Source organism: Salvia splendens, chromosome 13, assembly GCF_004379255.2.
Source record: "Salvia splendens isolate huo1 chromosome 13, SspV2, whole genome shotgun sequence".
Lineage (NCBI taxonomy): Eukaryota > Viridiplantae > Streptophyta > Magnoliopsida > Lamiales > Lamiaceae > Salvia > Salvia splendens.
In genome coordinates this window covers 23996619-24019267 of record NC_056044.1, presented here as the reverse complement: position 1 = coordinate 24019267, position 22649 = coordinate 23996619, and the positions used below count along the sequence as shown (strand labels likewise).

Below are 22649 nucleotides of genomic sequence, written 5' to 3'. Positions count from 1 at the left end.
ATCATTCCCACAAATTAATCCACCATAAAAAAACACTCTATTCTCACTCAAACACTCTACATTCTTCATCTCAAAACATTATTCTTCTCCCAAATTTAATTCATTCATGGATCTATTTGAGCAAATGCGTCAAATAATGTAAGAATCGCTAGAAGAAGATCGACGTAGGGAGGAGGAGGAAGCCGCAGCGCCTCAAAGGAGATCCCAGATTTACATCCATCGTAACCGGGAGGAGACCTACTTCCGTCGCCGTTTCCACATGCGGAAACTGTTATTTATGCATATCGCAAATACATTGGCAGCCCGGGAAGAGTACTTCCAAGAAGGGTTCGACGCCGTTGGCCGTCCCAGTCACACAACGCTCCAGAAATGTACTGCAGCAATCCGTCAGCTTGCTACTGGACAAACGACAGATTTGTTCGACGAATACCTGCACATTGGGGAAAGCACTGGGAGACTGTTTTGATGAACTTCTGCAAAGGCATCCGGGCAGCCTTCAACGACGAATTTCTCCGGAAGCCAAGCACCGCAGATTGTCAGTTTCTGCTCCGACTTCACGAACAAGTGCACGGATTCCCCGGGATGCTTGGCAGCATTGATTGCATGCATTGGCAATGGAAGAATTGCCCTGTGGTGTGGAGGGGGTCATACACGAGCGGCCACAAAGGCACCCACTCCACCGTTATACTCGAGACCGTTGCCGACTACCGTCTATGGATTTGGCATGCGTATTTCGGGGTCCCCGGATCGAACAACGACGTCAACGTGCTCAACCAATCTGACCTCTTTAGCGAAGTTTTGAATGGTAAAGCACCGACCATCAACTTCATCGCTAACAACCGCCAGTATAAAATGGGGTACTATCTTGCCGACGACATTTATCCGAAGTGGCCAACCTTCGTGAAGACGTTCAACAGGCTGATGAACGAAAAACATGCTCTTTTTACGCAGAGCAAGAGGCTGCTCGCAAGGATGTTGAGAGAGCGTTCGGGGTTCTCCAAGCTCGGTTCAACATTATCAAAGCCCCGGCTCGTACGTGGTTTATGGAGAATATGGTCAACATCATGTATACGTGCATAATCTTGCACAACATGATTGTCGCTGACGAAGGACCTGAGGCGGGAAATTGGTTCGACCCTGAAACCCCGGGAAGCTCTACCGCAAGTAGTCCGCCTCGCAGTGGAGTACATCCGTCTTTGCAAGAGCGGCTGTCTGTTCGGGCTAGGACACGTGATTCTACTGCCCACTCCCAACTCCAGGAGGATCTAATGGAGCACATTTGGGCAAAATTTGACAACCAGTAGACGCACATGATCGTCATTAGACAACTCTTTCTTCTACTTCTTTGAGTTTTGAGATTTTGAATTTAGAGAGAGTGAGCGGAAGATTTTAAATTATGTATTTTTAATTTTTTGTAGGATTTTAATTATGTATTTTTTTTATTTTTTTTACAATTTTAAGTTGTAATTTTATTTTATTTAATGAAGTGTGTTTTTATTAATTGAATTTGTTGGAAATAAAAATAAAAAATGAAATTGAATGAATAGTTAAGGGATGAGATGGTTATGAGACGGTTAAGAGATAGAGGGATGCAGATGATGTCTCTTAGTTAAGAGATGGGGTGAAAAAGTACAGTGGGCCATGAATAATAACGAGATGAGAGGTTAAGAGACAGATAAGAGACATTGATGCGGATTTCCTTATATTTTAATCTTATTCACTTTGACGAGCATCAATGTCTACAATAAAACTCGAGTATAAAAATTATAACAAGAAAATAGTATCAAACACCCAAAAATAACTAACCCAATCCATGACTAGATTTTGTATTTCGTTTAAATATATAAGCTGGAAACTGAAGCTTATTTGATTCCATTTTCGTCCATCCCTCAAAACTAATCTATTTCCATTTTGAGAATTTTTTCTCTTATGAGATGAACCTCATTTTCTACTAACAATATTCAAATTATTTTTTCTTTTTATTTCATTTCCTTTTTTTACTATCAATTTGATATTAAAACTCGTGTCATCTCTAAAGTTTCCATTTTCATGGGACGAAGTAGAAACATACTAGGATCATTATGAATGATATTATGATACTCCCTAAAACAAAGTACTATGTATTTTAATATCCCAATCCATAATTATACAATGAAAAATTAATTGAGAAATTAAAGAATTACTACCATTTTTATTCTTATATCATTACGTTATCAATTATGCCCTTATTTTGTTTTATTTATTTAAATTAAATTATCAAATTGAAATTTTTTTTAAGCAGAACTAAGATCAACCATTTAAAAGACAAAATAGGCAGATTTAAATTAATGCTTCTCCCAAACGTATGTAACCTATTACTCCCCAGTTTGATAGCAGTGAAGTCATTTTGCCATTTTAGTACGTTCCATAGTAGTAGAGTCATTTTCTTTTTTACTAAAATTCAACATATTTCTTCTCACTTACTTTCACCTCTCTTACTTTATTCCCTCTTCATCTTTTTACCTTTTCATTTCCTTCTTTATTCTTCTTTTATTTAACTCACTTAATATAATTTTTTTTAAATCGCGTGCCGAAAAAAAACGTCTCTACTACTATGGAACGAGGGGAGTAATATTCATCAAACTCATCCATTCAAGAACCGAATCACTGCTAAACTGAATCTTCACACTTAAACCTACATCATTTAAGTGGGAAAAAAATCTCAAAGAGTGTAATTTTCAAGTGATTCCGCATATCTTAGTCAGTGTTACACCTCAAGGAATCCAACATTTAGTCTCTTACATTTGTACGAATTCATCTTGTAATGCTTTAACCTTTTGAATATAGTTTGTTTATAGATGGAAAAACAAACCCACCCTTTCAACCAAACACTACAAAAGAAATCTAGAACTAGCAAAGTTGTTGCTATCGATAACAAGAAAGAAATCGACTAGCTTAAGTTATAGAACAATTTACGTCACTTGCGTTAATAAGTTGTAATCTTGGTTAGTACTGAAATGATTGGTAATCTCATAATTCGGACAAAGTGTAAAATCGGTCAAAGGTTCTTCCAGTTTTTCCAATAAGGCAAAGTTGTAACCATCACATTCCACATCCCAATAGTTATTAGTCCTATATGTTTCTCCAACTTTTAATAGAATTCACAACTATCATAACTCTTTTAGCCAACTTTGCTAAATAATGTTGAGTACTGAGCATTGTCACATGACATTTATCGACTGATCACCTATAAAAGTGTCACAAGCTATCAATTTTTTTTGTTTCTATTACTGGTGTATTCTCCCCTCCTCCATGCACTAGGACCGACAATTAATTCAGGTCTTTTAAATTTAAGACGAGATATCAAATGATGCTTAGAACTAAGATGTAATTTATCAAGCTTCATATGAACAAGCCAATTTTGGTCTTTCAATATTTAGATGAGATAATGCTAAAAAGCAATTGGCTTTATATACGGGGCTTAAGTTATGAGATGATGTTCACAAGTCCGTTTTAACTTTCAAGCTCCAAGTGAAATAATAATTGGAAGTCATTTCTAATACTCCAAATGCTACTCCCCCGTCCCACAATAAGAGTCACATTTTGCCATTTTAGTCCGTCCCACAATAATAATCACATTTCACTTTTACCATAAATAGTAAGTAGGTCACACATTCCACTAACTCACCTCACTCACATTCTATTACAAAATCAATATAAAAAAATAGACCCCCTATTCCACTAACTTTTTCAACTCACTACTTTTTACCTTTCTTAAAACTCGCACTCACTTCAAACGTTGACTCCTATTATGGTTGTGGGACGGAGGGAGTACTCAAAAGCAATTATTTCATTCAAACTCCGAATAAAAGGATGTGTATAAGAGCATCTGCAGCTGTGCTCTTATGCAAGAGCACCCGCCATGCCGACGGCATGACAAGAGCCGTGCTCACCGTTTTGCTCTTGCCGATGGCACGGCTCTGCTCTTAGCTAAGAGCATCGCCGTTCCGACGGCAAGAGCACGAGCAGCCGACGTGGCATGCTCTGATTCGCTGTTGGTTTATCATTTTTTTATTTTTTAATTATGTAATTTTTAGGATTTTAATTATATAATTTTTTATTTTTTTAGTAATTTGTAATAGTATTTCGAGTATTTTTAATGCGTTTTAATATTGTGGAAATGTTTTTAGTAATTGAAGTATTTAAATTGATTAATAGAATAGTGGGACCCTTGAGCATGGTCTTGCGGAAGAGCATGTATGTGGGTGTTGTGCTCTTGTGAAAGAGTAAAAAATGAATAAAAGTGAGTTCGGGCCCACATCCATGCTCTTGCCAAAGAGCATGGATATGGATGCTCTAAGTTTGGCGTTGTGAAGGTAGATGTACGATTTATAGCTTCAATCCCATATTGTCCTTTTTATCTAACTTTATCAAATGAAAACATATATAAAAGGGTATTAGATTCTCCCAATCCAAAAATTAGATATGATTTGAAAACATTATAGAGATTAAGACCATTCGAATTGTACCACCAATTTATTTTGGTCATATTAAATCAATCAAAGAGATAATTTTTAGTATAAAAGTTGCTACAACCACAAAATCAATGTAAAGTGAATATAAATCACGTGATTTTTCGTCAAATTCCGACGCTAGTTAAAAAAATAATTCATATGCTACGGATTTGCACCTTTAGTGGTTCACCCAAATTCAAATAGAAAAAGACACTTTTGTAAATATTGATGAAAAAGTAGTAGGAAACCATTATAGCAACTCCATCCATAATGCTACAAAGTATAGTTTTTATTTAATTTTTCCACATATATAATGTTTGGGAAAGAATAACAAATAGTTGTTGTATGGTGGTCGATTTGGAGTGGAACGAGTGGAAGTCCAAACGCAAGGCAGTGGGGCCATTGAATGCGACCACAATTATTGATAGCCCATACGCCAAGATTGTATTAAAATAAAGTATTGTTTCATTTTCAAACCCAAGTCTTTTATTTGATTAACATCAAATCATCACTCAATCTTTTATTTTAATTGCATTGGCTATGATGCTTAAATGATCTTTTCAACTCCTCCTTTTCCTAACTTGCATAGCAAATAAAAAAACAAGTCCCTTCCCTTGTGTGATTGACTGATCACGTACAACCAAGAAATGGGGGATTTGATCATGGGTCCGAGGTTGTACGGATGCTACAAATGCAGAAACCATGTGGCCATCCATGATGATATTGTTTCAAAGTCGTTTCAGGTAAAGTAAATTTGTTGTACAATTATCTCTCAACGCTATGCTCTAATCTTTGATTTGATGGAGTGTTTTGATCAGTCGAAAAACGGAAGAGCCTTCCTCTTCTCGCACGCACAGAACGTGTATTCGGGTAGGAAGGAGGATCGGCAGATGATGACGGGGCTGCACTTGGTGGCGGACGTGCACTGTGCCGATTGCAGAGAGGTTCTTGGTTGGAAGTATGAGAAGGCTTATGAGGAATCCCAGAAATACAAGGAAGGCAAATTTGTGCTTGAAAAATTCAAGATTGTTAAACAAAATTGGTAGCTGTCCTCTGGGATTTGCATTTAAGTAGTATTTCTTTCACTATGCATATACACTTCTGTCACAATTAAAATTGTAATTCTAAAGTTGCCAACTGGTAAATACAAGTTTTATGTTTCTTCATGTACAAACTCTTGCATTTTAGCTGCTAAGTTATTGTTTATCCCCACATAGCAATTAGATTTTGGATTATTTTATGACATTAGATGTGGATTTCAGCTGTGAGATGTGTACTTCATTAAATGGTTTGACAATTTTTCTAGTAGAATATTTCATAATAGTCATGCGTAAGAGATGATGTGTGATGCTTTTAATTTTTGTAGGAGATGATGTGGGGCTGCTTTTAATTAATCCTAATTGACTCTATACGATTTCCCATCACCCAAAATGTTAGGCATGCCAACCTTACCAAAACCAAACAAATAGCAGGGGTAAATGATTAGCTGCTTATCTCGCTAAATTTATTCTTGGCCTAAAATCTAAATGCATCTTCTACACATTCAATATTGAATATCTTACTGAAAATCCCCAAGTTAATTTATCAGCCAACTGGAAGAAATTTAAAAAAGATAGAGATGAAGCAAAGCAAGTAACATATTGTCATATTCATTACTTTTGTGGCATCTTCCTGAGCTGCGGATTGTACGAAAGAAAAATTCCGACGTATTAAGAACCCTCCCGGTATGTCATCTAGACCACGGATGCCATCTCTTGCACCACTTTCTTCCTGTAGGTAATAACTAGCATGAGTAAAAGAAAAAACACAGAATAGGATTGTCTCAGCTGGCAGTAGCATTTTCTACAATCAAGAGAAAAACCATTGCAAGAAATAAATAAAAGAAAAACCTTTGCGTTTTAGAAGAACAAAAACCTGAAAAATAATGGGAATGTTGTAGATGAAAGTTTGCATGAAGAATTAAAGAAGGCTAGAGCCATCGGAAATTAAGGTTGAGCGGTCATTGCCATGGTTTCAGTAATTGCACAGAGCGATGTTAAGTAAATGGAGACATGTGAATGATACAACTAATTTATGATTAGTGTGGTTGGCATAGCATTGGCATGGGGATCACATCACGAATCCATCTGAACCAATACCAATCTGGTGTGATGGCAAGGAAAGTGGAAGTGTAGAACATTTCCATGTGTGGATAAGAGAGGCCAGGCGTTGCAATAGAATCTCATTTTCCTAATCATAGATAGCTCCACACAAACAGTAGGCTCTCTCTCGTATTTCTTCAACGTTTACCTCACAATAGTCATCATGTTATAATGTTAATCCCAGTATATATTGCTGGGATAGCACTTCTAGTTCTACAACTAATGGCAATACATTGAAAAACAATACTTACTTACAACTTACAAATAAGTGATGAATATATTGGCAACAGAGGAGTCGGGAGCTGCTTCCATGTTGTATTCAATACAAAAATAATTCGACCAGACCAGATCCAGATCCAGATCCACTCAAAGAACACACATATGAAAGCCAACAAAACATCAAAACAATTCGCACGATGTAAATATAGTTGTCAGCTAATGCAAATTTACTAACTACCTGATTTTATGTCAATACGTTCAGTCCTTGTGTAATTGGTCCGATTGTGTAGTCTCAATACGTTCAGTCCTCGTGAGTCGTCATCTCTCCATTTATCCTGACATTGATTTTTTTTATATAAGTCGATCGACAATGATTCTCCATAACTCAGATCTCCAATAAGCATTCTAAGTTGTCCTTTCCAGATTGATGTTACCTTCAGTGATCAAACTCTAATTTCATTTCAATCGGAACATGCAATTAGCCCTGACAATTTTTGGCACGACACGAACCCGCACGAAATTAATGGGTAAGTGTCAAACCTTATTGGGTTCGTGTCCTTATCGTGTCGACACGAAAACTTCTCGCCGTGTTCGTGTTACACGTTAAGAAATAATATTAATATATTATAATATTATTATTATTTATTTATTTTAAAATTTAAATTTAATATTAGAAATAATAGTAATATATTATAATATTATTATTATAGTGTCGTGTCATATATGTGTTGTGTTCGTGTCTGAGGGTAGCGAGTCGTGTTCGTGTTTGTTGTTATCGTGTGGACACGATAACGACACAACACGCACGATTTGCCACTCCAAAGTACAGTAGATCTCATGCGTCATAGGACCCATTAGCACTTTTTTGTGGGTTGGATCTTGGATGGCTTGATGCATCTACACCATTTATGATTAAAGAAGCCAAACAATAAGCCACTTTTATTTTTTGAAATGTACTAAAAGTCTACCAAACCTGCTACCCAAATCCACATAGTCTATTGAAATGTTATTCTCTAGTAGCGTTTATGTTGCCTTATTCACTAAAGTCCTAGCAAGAATCAGACTTGACCTTTACTTTAATAGCAACAAGTATTCAACCTTTCAGCTTTACAATTAGAGTTGTAATGCCCTTCCAATATGACAGAGTAAGTGGATTCACCCTTTATCCAACATCTGATCATCCCCTCCTCATTTGCATCAGTAGGTTCTGAGTAAAAGAATTCCACAACCTCACACAAATCCCCTCTGTCACGAACTCACGATAAGCATGTTATACGTCAAAGCACAAGCTGGGATATATATAGAATAGAACCCCCCCTCAAACTCATCAAACAACTTACTTGCTACCCAAACCTTCCCTTCCTTGCATATATAGCCAATGCACAAGCTGCTAAACATGGATCATGAGGTTGAAGGTGGAGACTGATGGAGGGAAGAAAGAAGACATTGTAATAGGATTAATATGTATTTCTTTGTATTTCCTTGATTGATTCTTCTCAATACATGGGGGAACTCACCTTTGTAACCTTCCTGCAGTTGGTTAAATATTTTATATAAATGATGTTACACAAGAAGCTTTAATATGCTAATACTACTATTGTAAATCTCATATTTTGTCTTCCGCTGAGATCCTCTTTATCTTAGAAATAACATGTTTGAGTCTTTATTTAATTCTCACTATCTTTACTTTCCAACACCACCACCCACTTAATTAAGTTATGTGACCAGGTTGTTGTTAGGGTATGCTCTAATAACATATTACTACTACTTTAAGATATATATGGAGTACTTGATTTTATATTTTATAATCCAATTTCACATCAACCAATACAAATGAAAAAAAGGTCATTATGACAATGAATAAATCTTGTTTCACATACTCCAATGTCAACTTTGAAATTATTTGACGAATAATATTGCTGATGAATCCGCGAATTATTGATGATGATGAATGCTCGTAAAAATAAATTACGACACGGTGAATTTACGTGGTTCGATTTACTGAGGTAAATCTACGTCCACGGGAAGAAGGGAGGGCAAGATTGTATTGCTTGATCTGGGATTACAGCTTACAACACAGACTTGCTATATGATTTTATCTCTAGAGAGCTTAACCCTTTTCTATCTGATCTAAGTTCTATTTATACATTGAACTAAGGTCGTGGTTTGCAGCCCCACTAACAAGATCGTGGGTGAGCAATAACTGCTCAATAACTGCTTCGTACCACTAAATAGATCGTGGGTATAGCGGAGGTCGTGGAGGCCTTTCATGAGTCCACTAACTCCTAGTTCGGTCGAATGCTGAGACCGAACTGCTGGACTTTACCGATCAGCTCTTGCTGATCTGAGAGGAGAGCTTGACTGGTCGGCTTTTACCGAGCTGTAGGCTGAGTCCGAACTCTTTGGTCGTGCCGAACTCTTTGGTGCCGAACAGATACTCTTTCTTGGGCTCTGGGCTGATGGGCCGTCACTGTTATTGGGCTTGCCATTAGGGTTTAGTTCGTACCCCATCACTACCCCCCCCGAAAAGCGAAGTGAATCACTTCGGCGAGGTGAGTCACTTCGGCATTCTGGATAATGGTAAGGGGGAGGCTGACGTCAGGGGACGTGCCTTGCGCGTGCCTGCATTAAATGCGACAGTAAAATCCGGCCGTTGAATCCTGAAAAGGTGGGATTCGAAACGGCGCAACGATCTCGAAATCTTTCCCGAATCTGATAAGTATGCTCCTTTTTCCTCATTTGAACACTTTTGCTGTTGCGTCTTCTATACTCTCTCTTTTTCGAGAAATTTTCTTCCGCTTTCAAGAGCTTCTTCAGACTTTCTTCATCTTCAAAAAGTAAGAAAAATGTCTTCTTCTTCTTCGGAGTCGGGTAGCGGTAGGAAAGGGGATAAGGGGTCTTCTGGCCGGAAAGAGTCCGGGGAGAAGACCGTAGAGTATTTCCATAGTATTTTGAGTAAGGATACTGTGATATCCCTACCCGAAAAATACTTTTTTCCTGGGGGGAAGGCGGTGGTACCTGACGGTGATCATAGGGCTGACTCCCCGCCGGAGGGGTACGCCACCGTGTACGAGGCCTGCTTAGAATGCGGGCTTCGTTTCCCCCTCCCTTCTGCCTTTATAGATTTACTAGATTTTTTTCAGCTTCCTTTAGGCCAAGTGACTCCGAACTCTTGGAGGCACTTGTCGGCCTTCGCTGCCGAACTCCGTAGGTTAGGAAGGGATTTGTCTTTGAAGGCGATCCTTAAATTCTTTCAATTTAAGAGGAAGGGGTCTTGGTTTTACTTGATCCCTTTACAGCCCTTTAGAGCCTTTTGTAAAACGAAGTGGCCGAAGTGGCAAAATCGCTTCTTCTACTATGATAGGACCGCGGCTCCTAGTTTTCCCTGGAGAGGGCCGGAGTCCGTTATCCGTCACCCTCGGCCTGAACCGTTGGACGAGCTCGATGGCGAGCTCAACAAGATTCCCATAGTTAGGAAACAATACCCGGAGTCTGAGCTCGTCAAGGGCGACGTCGTGTTCGACATCTCGTCTTCGGACGAAGAGGCCGAGGGTGAGGATTTCTCTTTATCTTTATGCTCTACTGCTTTAACGAAGAAAACCTGACTTTGCTTTCTTGCTTTTTGGCAGTGTACATGCTGAGTAAGGCTACCCGAAAATCTTCGGAGTCCAAGGAGCCGGAGAGGCCGAAAACCACCAGCTCGGCGTCTGATGCCGAGAGGACTCCGAAAAGGCAAAAAACCTCTTCGGATCCGAAGAAGCCGGAGTCGACTTCGGCGAAGGGGAGGGGGAAGGCCCAGAAGCCCCCGAGAGCGCCAGAGAAAGACGTGGTCTTGGCGCCTCCTTCGGAACATATCTGTGAGCCGTTTTTATGGCCCACGGACTTCGCCGAGGTGAATTCTCTTCTTGATTTTCTGGCCTTGCTTTTTTCCTGTATTTTTTGTGGCCCCTTTGTTGACTTTTTTCTTTATTCATTTTCAGAGGAACGATATGCTCTCCAAGCTCGTCGCCGTCGAACTCTCCAAAGCGTCCAATGACTATGCCGAGATGCAGAGGAAGTTGGCGGCTGCTTGTCATCGGGCCGAACAGGCTGAGGCTAACTTTGAGAAGGCCAGAGCTGCTAGGATTTCGGCCCAGGATGAAGCTCAGTTTGCCAAAAACCAGCTCGTCATCCAGCGAGAGCAGACGAAGCGGAGCGATGCTGCTGCCGTGGTTGCCCAAGGGGAGGCTCTCCGTGTTTACACGGAGAAACTCTTTTTGAGCAGCCAGTTCTCGGCCTTTGTCGGTAGCCTGGTAAGGCTAATTGCCGATAAGGGCGAGCAGGGGGCCGACGTCGTGCTGCCTCTGTACAGCCGAGAGATAGCAGCTCGGCTTCAGAATCTGCCGCTCCTGGAGGAGCTCGCTTCATCCTCGGTCCTGCTTTCTGCAGACCGAGTCCGGAGTTGTCGAGCTGATCGGGACGAGAACCTGGAGGCTATCTTTGCCTCCGTGGGACCCGTTTCACCCGCTTCGACTTACAATGGAGAGGGTGAGGCCGAGCCGCTGGAGCTGGAGGCCGAAGTCGAGCGGGCCGGGCATACGGAGAAGGAAGCCGATCAGGAGGCGGAGGCGAGGCCGGCAGGAGGCGAGGCCGAGGCTGAGGTAGCTCAGGAGAAAGAAGCTGAACCAGACCAAGGAGCCGGAGACGAAGCTGGCGGAGTATGATTTCGTCTCCCTTCTCTTAAGTCTAGTTTCTTCCTTGTAAAATGGCCTTGAAGCCCTCCTAGTGTAAAAAATTTTCCTTGTGAATGAAAAATTCTCTACACTTGTCTTCGTATAGCTTTTCGTACTCGCCTTTATTCCTGTTGTATTTTACTATCTGCTCGGTACAGCTGCCGAACTAACATAGCTGCTTTGTACTCAAGGAGATGGAGTTACTTCACTGGAAACGGCTGTACTCTTCGGCTTTAGACGAAGCTGAGAAAAGAGCTATAGCCGATCAGACGAAGAATGACGAGCTTCTGGCTCGTTTAGTGAAGCTGGAGGCCGATAATAAGGACTTAGAGTCCGATAAGAAGGATCTGGAGGCCGAGCTGAATACGACCATTGCTGAGAGGACTGCGTACGAGGATTACATCCGTGTGCGCGGGGGCTTGACCATATCAGATGTTCAGAGTCGAGTTGACGAACTGTGGGAGGAATATCATGTACTCCGGAGGAACAATGCGCTGGAGAGCTCGGCTTGCCAACAAGTTGTGAAATCATTACGGCGCTGGGCTTCTCGGTACGACATTGTTCTTTCTCGGCGCCCCTCCCTAGAAAGATTCCTTCGGCATGTCGTGCCAACAGATGCTCGCACTCCAGATCAAGCCTCTGGTTCCCTTGTTCAAAATCCTACTTCCAGTCAACAACGAACTCCGGAACAGCCGGAAACGTCAAGACGAGAACGGGCTCAGGAGCAACCGGAATCGTCAAGACAGGGACGGACTGAAATTCGCCGAGGAGTTGTGACTATGAGCGAGCAAGATCAGCAGATGATTATTGCAGAGACTCTTCATCGCCGAGGTGTTAGGACTTCTCGGGCTCGGGGAAGAGGCGTTGGGTCGAGGATAGCATCTCGTCGACCTGCTTATTCTTCATCTGCTCGGAACAACCGAACTCGGCTTCCAGAGGATTTTGCAGATAGGTGGCTTAACTTCAGCAACCCTGGACAGTAGAATAGTCCTTTGTAATAGCGTAACGCCATTTTGTAGGGTAGCTGAGTTGTATGCCGAACAAGATTTGAAAAATGAAATTTTGTTTTCGCTTCTAACACTGTATTTACAGCTTAGCGAAAAAATTTCATCGTACTTGTCCTCGGTCTTATGAAGTAAACTTCTTTGACCGGACTCGTCTTTGGTCTGATGAAATAAACATCTTTGACCGGACTCGTCTTTGGTCTGATGAAATAAACATCTTTGACCGGACTCGTCTTTGGTCTGATGAAATAAACATCTTTGACCGGACTCGTCTTTGGTCTGATGAAATAAACATCTTTGACCGGACTCGTCTTTGGTCTGATGAAATAAACATCTTTGACCGGACTTGTCTTTGGTCTGATGAAATAAACATCTTTGACCAGACTTGGTTTGTGTTCTAATTTGGCGATTTTTGTCGCCGGGATCGAACTTTCCCTTGTCCTAATTCGGCGAGTTTTATCGCGTGGATCGGACTTTCCCCGTTAACCGAAGTGGTCTTATGCAGTAAACCTCTTTGACCAGACATGGTCGTCCCCGGTCTTATGAGGTAAACTTCTTTGACCGAACTTGGTCGTCCTAATTCGGCGAGGTTTATCGCGTGGATCGGACTTTCCCTTATTGCAGTTCGTTTCAGACGAAGTGCTTGTTAAGCTGAATTGCGGTCTTGTATCCTCCTTGGAAGCTTGGACTCACAATCGTTGGCTTATTGCAGTTCGTTTCAGACGGACTGCTTGTTAAGCTGACTTGTGGTCTTATATCCTCCTTAGAAGCTTGGACTCACAATAGTCTTTAATAATCGATCTAAAAAGGGGATCAGTCTTTAAAGAACGATATACCTTGGTACCATTTGTAAGAGACGACAAGCACATAGAGACAAAACACATAGAGAAAAAATGAAAAAGACGAAAGAAAAAACTTTAAACTTTTTATAAAACGACAAGTAAAAAGTACAAGTAAAAACAAACAAATAAAAACATGTACCCCTATGACCGAACTAGACACAAGACAGACTGACCGGACTTTGTCTCTTACAAGTGGAACTTCTTGAGGTTGGAGACGTGCCATGTTCGGGGTACTTGTTCTCCTGACATGTGAGTCAATTTATAAGACCCTTTGCCGAGGACTTCTGACACCCGATACGGACCCTCCCATGTGGGTTCGAGTTTGCCCAGCTTTTCTGCTCGGCTTACTTCGTTGTTTCTCAAGACGAGATCTCCCACTTGAAATTGAAGCTTTTTCACCCTTTGGTTATAATACCGGGCTACTTGCTCCTTATACTTGGCTGCTTTTATGCACGCCAATTCTCTTCTTTCTTCGGCGAGATCTAGTTCGGCTCTCAGTCCGTCGTCATTCATTTCTGAGGAGAAATTTAGAGTTCGGGGACTGGGTACGCCGATCTCCACCGGAATTACGGCTTCAGTGCCGTACACCAGACTATACGGGGTTTCACCGTTGGAGGTTTTGGGTGTAGTTCGGTAGGACCACAGGACTTGAGGGAGATTTTCTACCCATTGTCCTTTGGCTTGTTCTAACCGAGCTTTTAACCCTTTCACCAGAATCCGGTTCGTTACTTCCGTTTGTCCGTTTGCTTGGGGATGGGAGACCGAAGTGAACCGCTGTTGAATGTTCAGCTCTTGGCACCAATTCTTGAACGTCTTGTCGGTGAACTGAGTCCCATTATCCGAGATGAGGATGTGGGGTATGCCAAATCGGCACACTATGTTCTTCCAGACGAAGTCCAATGCCTTTGAGCTTGTTATCGTAGCTAATGGTTCCGCCTCCACCCACTTCGTGAAGTAGTCCACGGCAACGATAAGGAATTTCATTTGCCGAGGAGCTTGAGGAAGTGGTCCCACTATGTCTATGCCCCATTGCATGAAAGGCCAAGGGCTTTGCATAGTGTATAGATCGGTCTGCGGCATCCTTGGGACATTTGCATGAATTTGGCACTTCGTACACTTCTTGACGAGCTGCACTGCCTCTTGTACCATGGTTGGCCAATAATATCCCCATCTCAGAACTTTTTTAGCTAAAGCTCTGGCTCCGATGTGGCTACCGCACGATCCTTCATGAACTTCTCTGAGGATGTAGTCCGTCTCTTCTGGTCCTACGCACCGCAATAACGGCTGGAGGTAAGACTTTCTAAAGAGGACTCCTTCATGAAGTTCGTACCGAAGTGCTCGGCACGTAATCTTCCGAGCTTCTCTCTTATCCTCGGGCAATTGTCCTTGATCCAGATACTGCAAGATCGGCGTCATCCAGTTCGGCGAGCTGGATACTGAATGTACCTCGGCTTCATCAATGCTTCGATGCATTAATTCTTCCGCCTTTGAGCTCGGATCTGAGGCCAACTTACTTAAGGTATCTGCTCGGCTATTTTCCGCTCTGGGAATACGGATTATCCGAAAATAGGAGAAACTTCGGCTGATGCTTTGCGCTTTGTCCAAATACTTCTTCATTCTCTCGTCACGGGCTTCACTTGTACCCAACATGTGATTTACTATGACTTGTGAATCACAATGGACTTTGAGAGATTTGACGAGCAGACTTTGCGCTAACTGGAGTCCGGCCAGGAGGGCTTCGTACTCGGCTTCATTATTAGTAGTGGGGAATAGGAACCGAAGTGAGTAGGTTACCTCGTGTCCGTCGGGAGCGACAAGTAAAATACCAGCTCCACTTCCCATCTTGTTTGAAGCTCCATCTACGAATCCGCTCCAGCAGTCCGGCGGCTCTACTTCGGATTCCAAGGGCTGTGCTAGTTCGGCATTGGCAGAATTCTTCTGTTCGGCAATAACAGGAATTGCTTGATCGAACTTTGCTTCTGCAAGAAAATCTGCCAAGGCTTGTCCCTTGATGGCTTTCCGAGGTAGATATTCAATTGTGTGCTCTCCCAACTCTATAGCCCACTTGGCGATTCTGCCTGATGCTTCTGGTTTGGTCAACACTTGCCGAAGTGGCAGATCAGTTAAGACGCATACCTTGTGAGCATAGAAGTATGGCCGCAGTCTCCTTGCTGCATTTACTAATGCCAGAGCAATTTTTTCCAGAGGTTGATACCTTGTTTCTGGACCTCTTAATGCTCGGCTTGTAAAGTAGATGGGAAGCTGCTTTAGGCCTTCTTCTCGTACAAGCACCGCGCTGATGGTTTGATCCGATGCCGCTAAGTATAAGAATATTACTTCGGCTTCGGTTGGAGCAGAGAGAATAGGAAGCTCGGCTAGATAACTTTTGAGCTCGTCAAAGGCCTTTTTCTGCTCGGCTCCCCACTCGAACTTTGGTGCCTTTTTCAACACCTTGAAGAACGGCAGTTGCTTTTCGGCTGCTTGGGAAAGGAATCGATTCAGTGCGGCTAGACATCCGGTTAGCCTTTGCACGTCATGTATGGACTTCGGCATTGCCATGTTCTGAACGATTTGAACTTTTGAGGGGTTTGCCTTGAGTCCGTCCTTTGAAACCCAACAACCCAGAAACTTTCCCGAATCTACCAAAAAGGTACACTTTTGGGGATTAAGTTTGAGGTTGGCTTTCTTGAGCACGTTGAGAGTGGACTTGAGGTTGTGCTCGTACTCCGAAGTGCTTTTGCTTTTGACGACTATATCGTCAACATACACTTCGACCTCCTTTCCAATCAGGTGCCGAAAAAGCTTGTCTACCATCCTTTGATAAGTGGCTCCGGCATTCTTTAAACCGAATGGCATCTTTTTATAAGCGAAAATGCCGAAATCAGTAATGAAGGCCGTTTTTGAAGCGTCAATCTCATCCATTAAAACTTGATGGTATCCTTTGTACAGATCAAGAAAACAAAAAATTTCAAAGCCTATCAAAGCTTCTACTTTTTTATCTATGTTCGGAAGGGGATAGCAATCTTTGGGACAGTGCTTATTTAGATCGGTGAAATCTATGCACATCCGCCATCCTCCTTCCTTTTTCTTGATCATGACAGGATTGGCCACCCACGAAGGATACTTCACTTCGAATAACACATCCGCCTTCAATAATTGACGGACTTCGTCATGGATGACTTGACTTCGTTCTGCCGCAAAGAGTCTTTGCTTCTGTTTTATCGGCCGGACTGAAGGATCAATATTTAACCGATGAGTGATTACCTCGGGAGGCACTCCGGTCATGTCCAACGGAGACCATGCAAAGACGTCTTTATACTCCTTGAGGAGCTGGATGGTTTTTTCCCGAAGTAGGGGCGTTCCCGCGAAGCCGATCTTAACCGTTCTGGATGGATCGTCTTCGTACAGCTGAACTGTCATCGAGTTCGGCTCCGGTATGACTTCGGTCATCGCCTCTGACTCCGGCTGCTGTGATTGCTATGCTTGGTGGTGCCGATCTGACTGCTCGGTACTTCTAAGCGCAATTTGCAGACATTCCTTTGCTCTTTTTTGGTCACCTCGAATGACCGCTATCCCTCCTTTAGTAGGGATCTTGATGGTGAGGTGATAGGTGGAGCAAACGGCCCGAACTGTGTTGAGCCAGTCTCTTCCCAGGATGACGTTGTACGGGGACCGAGCTTTCACCACGAAAAACTCAATCATCGTACTGGAGCTAGTAGGCGCTTTCCCCACCGTGATCGGAAGGCTGATAATACCTTCAGGGCGGGTGTCCTCCTGAGTGAAGCTCTTCAGGGGAAGCGGAGCCGGACTGAGCCGAGCTGGGTCCACTTCTAGTTTGTCGAAGCACTCTTTAAAAAGAATGCTAACCGACGCTCCTGTATCCACAAACACCCTGTGGATCAGTTTGTTTGCCACTCCGGCTTGGATGACAATGGCGTCTTGGTGAGGAGAGATGGCCGGGACGGGATCAGCAGCCGAGAACGTAATCACTTCGTCCTGCTTCAGCCTTTTATGCGTTGGCTCCTCTCGATTGGAGCCTCTGCGTTCTGACTTTAGGGACGACTTGGTCTTCCCGGCAGGGAGCGCGTCAATAGTCTGGATTACTCCATCATATTGCGGCTCGTCATCGTCTTCGGGATCCGGCTGCCTTTTCGGATCCTGAGGAGCGCAGTTCGCACCACTCTGCTTTTTATTCTTCTTTGGCTGCTTACTTCGGTATTTTTTCAATGTCCCTGCCTTCACAAGAACATCGATACCTGCAGCCAAGTTTCTGCACTCCTCAGTATCGTGACCGTGGTCTTGATGGTAGGAGCAGTAGTTATCCTGTGGTCGGCGCGCGGCTGATTTCGTCATCCGCTTTGGCTTTTCGAATAGGTCAGAGTGCAGTTCGAAAATTTCCGCTCTCGGCTTGTTCAGCGGTACGAACTGAGCGGGCGGCTTCTCGGGATTGAGACGAGGTCCCAATCTGTCTTGCACCGGAGCCCTTTGAATTCTTTCAAATGGAGTCCGGCGAGGATGCCCCTGATCGCTATGATCGGGCTTCCTTCTGTCTCCTCGGGACGATGAGCTGTCTAACGACCGTTTGCGACGGTCTGCCTCATCGGCCCGGGAGTACTGGTCCGCAATGTCCCACATTTCCTGAGCTGTCTGCGGACCGCACTCAACGAGCTTCCTGTAGAGAGCTCCGGGCAGGATTCCATTTTGGAATGCCGAGATGACAAGCAGATCGTTGAGATCGTCTACTTGCAGGCATTCCTTGTGGAATCTTGTCATAAAGTCGCTAATTTTTTCGTCGCGACCTTGACGAATGGAAAGCAGCTGAGCCGAAGTGATTCGGGCTTCCGCTTTCTGAAAGAACCTCCTGTGGAAGGCATCCATTAGATCTCGGTAAGATCTGATGCTGCCCTGGGGGAGGCTATCGAACCACCTTCTCGCGTTCCCGATGAGCAGCTCGGGAAACAGCTTGCACATGTGGACCTCGTTGAGACCCTGGTTCGCCATGTTATATTGATAGCGCCCCAAGAAATCGTGAGGGTCCACGAGCCCGTCGTAAGTCATCGACGGAGTTCGGTAGTTCTGTGGTAGAGGAGTTCGGGTGATGTCGTCCGAGAACGGAGTCTTCAGTGCTCCGTACACGGCGAATCCGATATCTCGTCGGTATGGAGGAGATTGAGTTCTCCTGTGATTCCGGTACCGAGGAGGAACAGGAATATGTCGGGGTTGAGGATTCTTTCTCCTGGGAGATGCGACACTACTGCGGTAGTGACTTTCTTGCGCGGAGGGAGAAGGAGAATCCGTCGTTTTCGTCTCCGGCTGCTTTTGGCTTTTTCGCAGGAAGGTTAAGAATTCCTCCTGCTTTTCAGCCAAAAACTGCTTGACAGCCTCGTTCAAATCGGGCTGTTGGGAAGACTCAGTGGGACGATTTTTGGAGCGGCTTGTTCCTTCGCCATGGGAACTGGTGGTGGATTTATCCCTAGGCTGTTTTCCCGACCTATGGGATGGATTGGCTTCCTCCTGGTTCTCACGGGCAGGAATACGGGTATTCTGCGATCTGGTATGCATTTTTTGGGTGGAAAAAATGGATCAAAAATTCGCTTTATCACAAATTTTGTTCTCTGCTTCCCACAGACGGCGCCAGTGATGAATCCGCGAATTATTGATGATGATGAATGCTCGTAAAAATAAATTACGACACGGTGAATTTACGTGGTTCGATTTACTGAGGTAAATCTACGTCCACGGGAAGAAGGGAGGGCAAGATTGTATTGCTTGATCTGGGATTACAGCTTACAACACAGACTTGCTATATGATTTTATCTCTAGAGAGCTTAACCCTTTTCTATCTGATCTAAGTTCTATTTATACATTGAACTAAGGTCGTGGTTTGCAGCCCCACTAACAAGATCGTGGGTGAGCAATAACTGCTCAATAACTGCTTCGTACCACTAAATAGATCGTGGGTATAGCGGAGGTCGTGGAGGCCTTTCATGAGTCCACTAACTCCTAGTTCGGTCGAATGCTGAGACCGAACTGCTGGACTTTACCGATCAGCTCTTGCCGATCTGAGAGGAGAGCTTGACTGGTCGGCTTTTACCGAGCTGTAGGCTGAGTCCGAACTCTTTGGTCGTGCCGAACTCTTTGGTGCCGAACAGATACTCTTTCTTGGGCTCTGGGCTGATGGGCCGTCACTGTTATTGGGCTTGCCATTAGGGTTTAGTTCGTACCCCATCAATTGCCAAACGGAAATTGCCAAATCATATGATTGTGGCAGTTGTCATTATTCCAAAACTTAATTTGTACAAAAAATATTGTCCCACAGCCACAGAGAAACGATACAAATAAGGCACAAGTATGTGATGCACTGCCACACACAGCAAGCAGCACTAAGATATCGCACAGCTCACACCCATTCGCTTTCCTAAAATTAATTGTGCCAACCAAACCCTTGCTTTTTAAGTCTCATTCTATTTTTATTATCTCCATGCTTTTTTTTATATATAAATATTTTTTTTATCATTTATAAAGAAGATAAAAGGAATAGATAGACCAAGATTGTATCCAAATTTATATGCCTGCTTATAGTTGACATGGTATGGAGAAGCCCTGCTTTGCCCAATGGTGGCAAGCAAGCAAGTGTGCCCTTTTACCAAGCAATTTATAGACTTATTTTCTCCTTCTACAAATTCCACCCTTTCAATCTTTGAGAAGCTTAATTCACCCCTAAACTATACTAGTAATTATTTTTTGGGGATGCTGATCGCAAATTATAGTTGAATTTTCTATGTTCGAATGGGAATGGTTCTTTCACTTAAAAAGTACTTATAATAGTAATAGAGAATTGAGGTTTGCCTATCCGATTAAAAAAGTGAGCACTCTATATGTCGACGCCATTTTAAAATAATTTTTGCTCAAATGAGAACGTCTTTTAATCACCAATAAAGTGGATATGCTCATACATTACTTTTCCTCGTCAGCATCTAATCTGTAAAGTATAAACAATCATATAAAACAACATGATAAAGCAAGTGGCTTCCAAATCATCACAATAATATAGTACTAGTAATTGTGTTTCTTGTGAATGAATCTAAGTAAATTTAAATAAGCAATCAGCTCAGCCCTTGCACGAATGGTAAAAAAACATGAAATAAATCAAAATCCAATCTATACACAAATTACAAACTTTAATGTATATAGAATATAAAGAAGGAGAAAATTCTATTCGTTAATGCTCGTATAGTTTGACATCTGTCACCGTTCACATTCATCTTGATCGAACGATCCAGGTCTCTTGCTGCTCTTCAGCCTTAACAGTCCATACAACTTTCGGAATTCCTTAGGCATTGTTTCCTTCCAGGCGGCGCCACCGCCTTCCTCCGCGATAGACGGCGGCGCTGGAGACGACGCCGAACTGTCGCTCAGCCGCGTCGCAACTTTGACCCCGCTCTTGCTGTTCGATTGTAAGGCGGAGATGACTGACTTCAAGGCGCGGCTTGGCGAAGACCGGTTCACCAACATCAATTCACTGATCTCCGCCGCGCTCATCTTAGCTCCGCTCTGGAAAATCTCCTCCACTTGAGGAAACAATTTATGCTCCTTAACTCCTAGATAGTTGTTTGCCAAATTTTTGAAAGAGACGAAATCACACATGGGGAAGTGAATGTGCATATCGATTCTCCCCGGCCGGAGCAGAGCAGGATCGATTCCAATTCCGTCTTTGTTGTTCATCGTGAAAATGAAAATCCTCTCGTCCTGCGAATTCAATAGCCCATCCATAAAATTCAGCAAACCGGATGACGTAATCCGCGCGTTTGACCTCTCTGAGACGTAACGATCCAAATCCTCGACGACGATCACAGACTTGCTCGTGGTTTGCAACAGAAGCGAGTTCAGATCCGCCTCGTCGGCCACTTGCGATAGATTGACGTAGTAAACGTCGTAGTTGAGGAGATTCGCCGTAGCGGCGATGAAACTGGATTTCCCGGTGCCGGAAGGGCCGTAGAGGAGATAACTGCGTTTCCAAACGCGGCCTAGCTTGTGGTAGTACTGTTTCGATTTCAGAAACGTTTCCAAATCGTGGCGAATTTTGGCTTTCAGATCCGGATCGAGCACGAGCGCGTCGAAATTGGCGGGGTGGTTGAACGGAACCGACTTCCACCTGGCGTCGCAGTGGTTGTGAATCTTCAATTCTGTCCCCCTCTGCTCGATGTCGTCGGAGACTGCGTGGATGTGTTGAAGGTAGGGTTTCAGAATTCTCCGCTTATCCTTCTTCTTAATCCTCAGCACGAAGCTCCGGCGAACAATCTGATTGCCGCGATCTCTCTCCACTTGATTGAGCCACGAAACTCGGGCGCCGAGGAAAACGTCTTGGATCGCCTGATTGTCGTCGACCGACAGAACGATGTCGTTTGGATTTTTCCCGTTGAAGAGGTTGGTGAAATCGGAGTCCTCTAATGAAGGCAGAGAACTGAGGTAGAGCGAAACTCGGCGGTAGAAGAGGTTCTGCTGCTGGGTGGAATCGATCAACTCAGGGACTTTGAAGTGCTGATGCACGTGAACTCGGTCTCCAGCCCATTCAACCCATTTCCTCACGGCGTAAATGAGAGCGGTCCGGTGCAGAAACCACCGCACCAGAAAAATCGAGCAGATAATCGAGAACAATATCAACAACAGATTCACAACAAACATGGATATATCCAGTATGGAGTTTCTTTCTTTATTTTCGGGTGAATTGATGATTTATTGAGGCGAAGGAGGAGAACCTTAACAATTAATTAAAGGGAATTTCATTGTAGATGGAGATTATATAGATTATAGGGAGGAAGTATTAGTAGCTGTCAACGAGTGAGACCAATAATACTGGGAAAGATGTGGGCGGAGAAATTCGATTCTACTACTTGGTATTTCGAGATTCGGCCTCAAATTTTAAAAGTTGTGAGAATTTGATTTATTTATTTATTATTTTTATCGTTCAAGAAGAGAATTTATAAACAAGACAAAATTGGAATAGACAATGATTCAAGTAGAGAAGTTTGAAGTAAAAATGGAGAAATAATAGAATTGTCAAATAGAATAAATAATTGAAGAGTAATAAAGTTGTTCAAATTCTAGTAATTATAAGAGCATACTTAACCCTGGCCCGGATTCAGGCTCCAAGTTCTCTCTACGTCATCATTCCCTTAAATTTGAGTCCCAGACCACAACTGCTCTAACCCTGCAGGCCCCAACTCAGGCCACAACT

General features: G+C 43.1%; 2 protein-coding genes across 2 annotated transcripts; one reads left to right on the top strand and one right to left on the bottom strand.

Moving 5' to 3' along the window:
- The first annotated feature begins 4969 nt into the window (after positions 1-4969).
- Positions 4970-5663, top strand: LOC121760338 (protein yippee-like At4g27745). Its single transcript, XM_042156022.1, has 2 exons — positions 4970-5236; positions 5312-5663. Exons 1-2 carry the CDS (start codon positions 5141-5143, stop codon positions 5537-5539), a joined length of 324 nt encoding a protein of 107 aa, XP_042011956.1. The 5' UTR covers positions 4970-5140; the 3' UTR covers positions 5540-5663.
- A 14866-nt stretch (positions 5664-20529) lies between these two features.
- On the bottom strand, positions 20530-22303 carry LOC121762085 (AAA-ATPase At2g46620-like). The gene has a single exon (XM_042157851.1). It carries the CDS (start codon positions 22094-22096, stop codon positions 20660-20662), a length of 1437 nt encoding a protein of 478 aa, XP_042013785.1. The 5' UTR covers positions 22097-22303; the 3' UTR covers positions 20530-20659.
- Between the last annotated feature and the right edge of the window lie 346 nt (positions 22304-22649).

Coding starts and splice junctions, on each gene's coding strand:
- LOC121760338 (XM_042156022.1), top strand. CDS start 5,141: ATGGGGGATTTGATCATGGGTCCGAGGTTGTACGGATGCTACAAATGC. Junction 5,237..5,311: donor TTGTTTCAAAGTCGTTTCAG/GTAAAGTAAATT, acceptor TGTTTTGATCAG/TCGAAAAACGGAAGAGCCTT.
- LOC121762085 (XM_042157851.1), bottom strand. CDS start 22,096: ATGTTTGTTGTGAATCTGTTGTTGATATTGTTCTCGATTATCTGCTCG.